Source organism: Marmota marmota, unplaced genomic scaffold (genome assembly GCF_001458135.2).
Source record: "Marmota marmota marmota unplaced genomic scaffold, marMar, whole genome shotgun sequence".
In the NCBI taxonomy this organism is placed as follows: domain Eukaryota; kingdom Metazoa; phylum Chordata; class Mammalia; order Rodentia; family Sciuridae; genus Marmota; species Marmota marmota.
Window position 1 is genome coordinate 5,407,534 of NW_026000137.1, and position 6,000 is coordinate 5,413,533.

The 6,000-nt window shown below is 31.6% G+C and overlaps 2 protein-coding genes across 3 annotated transcripts in view; one reads left to right on the forward strand and one right to left on the reverse strand.

Moving 5' to 3' along the window:
• Window positions 1-6,000, reverse strand: part of Rundc3b (RUN domain containing 3B) — a 129,634-nt gene that overhangs the window by 80,026 nt on the left and 43,608 nt on the right. For both annotated transcript variants that reach the window (XM_048785453.1, XM_048785452.1), the window contains exon 4: window positions 3,369-3,454. In XM_048785453.1, coding sequence (XP_048641410.1) covers window positions 3,369-3,454 — 86 coding nt within the window. The remainder of the gene's footprint in view (window positions 1-3,368; window positions 3,455-6,000) is intronic.
• The window catches only part of Abcb1 (ATP binding cassette subfamily B member 1), a 178,647-nt gene continuing 173,617 nt past the window's right edge, over window positions 971-6,000 (forward strand). The window contains exon 1 of the mRNA XM_015502348.2: window positions 971-1,107. The gene's annotated coding sequence lies outside the window, so the exon portion shown is untranslated. The remainder of the gene's footprint in view (window positions 1,108-6,000) is intronic.

Sequence of the window (6,000 nt, forward strand, 5' to 3'; positions counted from 1 at the left end):
TAGACTGAGAGTAACTGAAACCATGGAAAGCAAATTGCTGGATGTAGGAGGATTTAATATAAAACTTTCAAGCATATTCATATTCTAAAATTCTTTCCTTGTTCTTAAAAGATGTTGGTAATGTTACTATTTTATCTACTTCACTACAACTTTAAAAAGTATTTATTAACTCATCTTTTTTGTTGTTTTTATTTTGTAGTACTAAAGACTGAACCTAGGGCCTTGAACATGCTAGACAAGTGTTTGACAAGTGAGTCACTCCCCAGCCTTCATATTTCCTTTTTGTGACAGCTCAGTAATTTACAAAGTTTTATTTTATACTTTATTCATCCCCTTTTTACACTAAAATATTTTGAAAATGAACATTTTTTCAGAATACAACTTTTGTCATAAATTAAATGTTGTAGTATGACTACAAAGTAATACAGAGGTTTCCATAAAGCTAATTCTATCTTTGTATTTTCCATCCATATCTGCTACTTCAAATTTGTCCATATTTGTTCCTTCAACAACTTTTCTAGTCATTTTTTAATCTGTGGGTGAAAAGAAATTAAATTTAAGCAAATTAGTTCAGTTTTTGTAGGTCTTCCTAGTAACTTAACAAAGGGATTCTCCACTTTTTCTTTTTTAGCTTATATTCTAATTTTCACTCTTCCATCATCCCTACTCTGGCTCCCTATTTCCCAATAACACCTCATCCCTAAACCATAACACTCTTCAAGGTTTGGGTGGGGTTTTTTTCCAACTGCTCCCTAATACATCCTCCGTCTTAGCAAAGAAAACATGAATTTCTCTAATACTTTAGAGCTACAGTCATGTAGCTAAAGAAAACGTGTATTTCTGCTCCCCACCCTTCCTCCACTCATACTTATTCTTGGATTTTCACTGATCAGTGCCTTCAAAGTTGACTGCCTTAGGTCCTGTAGCTCCTCCTCCAGTACTGGGTAAACACTTGTTCCACTATTATAAAGGATATCATTGCTCTTTGTGAAGTCAGACAGAACAGAAGAAATCCACTTAACCCAGATAATCTCAAGATTCCTAAAGGATTAGAGATAATTTCTCACCCTTCTAGAAGCATTTACCTCAAGAAGCATCAGATAAAAGGTAAGGTACAACTACTTTTTATAATACTTTGTTAGTATTTTATAAACCTAGCCTTCCAAACACATTTGTCTGCCAAAGGTATGCATTCAAATTTATTTATAATTAAAAAGTTTCTTTGGTTTTATTTTAGTAAAAATTATAGCACAAATAGTAGAAAAAGGAAACAAGAAGCTCTCATTTTCACATTTTTTTAGTTACTAAGATGAGATTCTAAAATAAATCCCTACTTTCTTTCTTAGAAATTACAAAGCCATTATATTCACATCTAAACACTATTATTTTGACAAATGTACATGCACACACATACACAGATCTATATACTAAGCTACATTTGTTTGCATAGAGTATGTTTATGTATTATTACAAGAATATTTTTACTTCATAGACTTTTTTAGAGCTGAATCATTTCCTTTTTATGAAAAAGCATGGCTAACACTTAAGAACAGGCAAAAAAACATTTCCCTTTAAATATTTAAACGGCTTGTTCTAAAAATAATCTATTCAAGAATTATTTTTACCCCACCCAATCATTTAAACTAAGAAACAACACTAACAACCTAGACTATTGCTGTTTCAATTTCTATTGAGAAAAGACACAATATTATAATTACATAAGATGATTATTGTGAAAACGTGGTTTATTTTCACGAATTTTCAGATTTTTAGGTATCGTCTACTAGATTCTGATATGCTTCTTAATTCTTATTTCCAAAGCTTCAGTATTCTCAATACTTACTTTTCATAATTAAATTAATTTCCTAGTGATAAAATGTTTCATTTTATAAGGTTTGTTTCAAAGGTTTAAGAGTTTATCATCATCTCACTGTCCATCTTCAGAAATACACCAAGAGTATCATATTACTAAACAAGAACTCAATAAATATATATCAGATTTACCTCATGCTAACAGTTTTTTTTTAACAAAAAGTTTTTCTATCCTGGTCAAATTTATAGTATTTATAATTGTTTTCCTTGTATCTCCAAATTGAAAGGTTATTATTTTATTGCCTACAAAGATAGAGGCATATAAGATACTATAATTTGTAGCAGTTAATTTTTTTAAAAAACTATGTCATAAAATGTCCAGATTTTCTCAAAATCCAGAATGCCAGACACTAAATTGAGTCATGAAAGTTAAGATTTTAGATATACGAGTTCTTTGTGCCTGATTTTCTTAACTAAAAATGGTTCTAGTTGTAATTATTTGCAATCTTTTTTTGTGTGTATGGTGTTAGGGATTGAACCCAGAGCCTTGTGCATGTGAGGAAAGCACTCTACCAACTGAGCTATAACTCCAGCCCTTGAGTTGTAACTATTAACTTCTCTTTCAGAAATGTGACTAGTAAGGTAGAAATAAGTATGGTACTTTAGAAGAATCAAAGACAGTGCTGCCCAGTGGAACTTTTGTGACAAAGACAGTGTTCTATATCTGTATCCATTAGTCATATGTGGTTACTGAGCACAGAAATTGTGATAAAGCAACCTCAGAACTACATTTGAAATTTAATGCAACCCTAACAAATTTTAACTTATATAGTCTTTTGTGGTTGTAGCATTAGACAGTACATGTATAAGGCACTGAAATTTTTAAATATTTTTAGTTACAAATATTTTGATATGGAGAAAAGTGGCTTTTTCAACAGCAAAAAATGTTAAAGGACAATAAATCTTGTCCTAACATGAACCTTTTTTTCCTAACATCATGAAAAAATAATAAAGTCCTGTTTTTCACATGGCAGGGTATGTCATTCCTTTAGTCTATGTAATTCAAGAAAAATGACATAGGTATAGACTATTATTAGAGGACAACCAAGCAATCATTAAGTACATACATGAAATAAAAAAGTAAATGATTCATTTATATTCTTTACAAGCACAAAAATAAGTAAATGCTGAGGTGGGAAAGGAGAAAAGATGCTATAGGAATCCTTTTAGGAATTTCATTCTTCAAATTGGTCTGGGAAAAGCCTGTGGGGAGAATGAAGCTCTTATCTTTCAAGTGTTGAAAGAATGAGAGTAAAAAATGAGTCAGAGAAGATATTCCAGCCACAAAGTCTATCTTTTACATAAACCAAGGTAGATGTGTATTTAGCTGACAAATTACCTATTCTTCAGAAAACAGTGAATTTATCTGAGCAGTAAGAAAAGGAGGAAATAAAATAGCTTAGGACTTTAGAAACTAAATAATTCTTGATTTTTTCCAATTTCTAAAGTTTTAGGCTATTTTTTTTTAAATTAGGAAATTAAAAGAGCTTTTAAACCTGGTTGTTTTGAAGTCTCTCAGAGCCGTAGAGATGTATTCAGATAAGTGTTTTTCCATGAGTGCTACTCTGATCCAGGCTCTACCCTAAAAGGAAGAAGAAAGAATCAAATATGAAAAAATATATATTTTGCCTACTATTTCACAAAAATATAATCTTCTTAACACATAAAGAATAGCTCATTCAAAATACACACTGAATAAAGACTAAGAAAAATATTTAGATAAAAATAGGTAAATGCTGACTATAAAGAATATATATTTTGTTTGTCAGAACACGTAGGGTATAGCATATCAAACTTTCTATTCTCTGATGGAATAAAATATTCATACTGAGTTACTTGCATTACAGGCTTCTTCTTAATCATATAAAGAAATCATAAGATACAATCCTCTATTTCAATACCTAAGTCAACATGCTAATTAAAATGAGGCCCCTTATGAAACAAGAAGAACAGAGTTCTCTTTCAGTAATAATCACTCTAATACCATTATCCAGAATTTCCCATTCTAGTCTTCCAGAGGGACAAAGGTTTTACATAAGTGATAATGAGCCCCAAACTGCATGATTAATCACAGGACCAAATCATCTGGAGTCCCATGAGAATTCTAAAAACTATTATAAAATATTTAAACTAGAAACAACAACAAAACACCCAGGGCTGAGGGTATATATCAGTGGTAGAATGCTTGCCTAGTATGCATGGGGCCCTGGGTTTAATCTTCAGTACTGTGATACAAAACGAAAACCCCAGAAGTTCAGCATATTCTAGCACAGAATCACAGAAGTATTACCATTCTTGATGGTAATATAATTTTACTGAAAGTGTTAATACCTTTCAATAGTTGAGATTAGCCATACTTTTTTTATTCTCAGAAGTGTCTCTTATAGACTCTTTAGAATATAAGAGATACAATTGAGAAAATTTTAAAATTCAATTAATTTTAATTTCACTCAACCCTTTCAAAAATCTGGAGAAAAAAATAATGAAGATTGAATATAGAGAATATCAAAACACTGCAATGGCAGTTGGGAACAGAGGCAACACTAATCAATATGTGTGATGGTCAACTACCAGTAAAGGAGGAAAAGCATGAAAATATCTATGAATCTGGTGAATCAACCAAACTTGTGGACAGGAAAGGTCAAAAAACAGCCAGTCTAGGCAGTGATGAAATTAGGCTAGAAGCAGCAGTAGTGCTGGGAAGAAAATGAATAATTTGTGTGTAGTTAGCATGCCAATCAACTTGCCTACCAAGCTCAACACCCTCTTTCAGCTTACCCCGTGCTCAGTCTATTGTTCCCTTTGAATAAGGATAGGAGAATTTACAGTAAGCTATGGTTGAATGGAACAAAGGAAGGAAGAGGCAAACCACTGGCTGGCCAGCAGCCTCAAGATTTTCTTTTGAAATTTTCTTTAAAGACATAGAAACCAGCAGCAGTGTCTTGACTCAAAAGGCTGCAACGTCATCTATATAGAATCAGGGAAAGTTGTTATCCAAGAATCAAGCATGGGAGACTTCTATTACCAACAAGAACTATGGAAAAAGTCCTGCTTCCTGATGTATTCATCATGATCCACACAGAACTGGGCTGCACTTAGTTTCCTGTCCTTGGTGTGTGTGTGTGGAATTCTCTGTTAATAAACTGTGCTAATTTTAATGGCCTCTTTTCTTTCCACAAAAGAACTTTTACTATAATGGAAGATAAACCGATTTTAAAAGGCTGTTAGGTCCAACAAGTAGAAAAGCTGATGCTATTAACAAGCTTATAAGCTATAATTAGCAAGTTAAACTTTATCAGTTGATAGTGATGAAGCACTAAAGTTTAAATAAATATAGTAAAAGGAGTCAACACTTCTTAAGAATGCAACTAATATGTACTAGGCCCTGTTTTAACAGTTTCATATACATTTAGATAGTTAACCCTCCCCAAAACTGTGTGAGCTAGGTTACTATTCTTGCCCTACTTTACTATATGAGAAAATAAGAAATTAGAAGAGAGGAAACTCATTTTCTCACCATCAAACTGACCAACATAATTACATTAACACCCATATACTCTACCTTGCTATTTCAGGGGATGAACTGTCATCACTTAAGATAGTGAAAAAACAAGTCACAGAATGGACAAAGATATTTGCTTTTATACATCTGACATAAGACTCTCATCCATAAAATACAAAAAGTTCTTTCTAATCCACAAGAAAAAGATAATCCAATTTAAAAGCATGGCAAAGATTTTTTTTTTAATTATAGATTAACTTCATTGTGTAGATATCAGAATATCCAGATGTGTTCTTCCTTTTTGTATTGGTTTTAGTGATATTGTTCAAATAATTTGTTCAACTAATTTTCAAATCTATCAGTATAAAGTTACTCATAATATCCTTTTAGAATTTTTAATGTCAGAGTGTATATGGGCTAGCCTCTTCTTCATTGCTGCTATTGATAATTCATCATCTCTCCTTCTTTCTTCTTGAATAGCCTTGCTAGAAGATTATCAAGTATATTAATCTTTTTACAAACATCTACTTTTAGTTTTGTTAATTTTCTTCTGTACAACTGTTTAAATTTTATTAAGTTTGTGTTCTTCATTTAAGCCTTTTTTCTTTTTTATGTTTATATATATA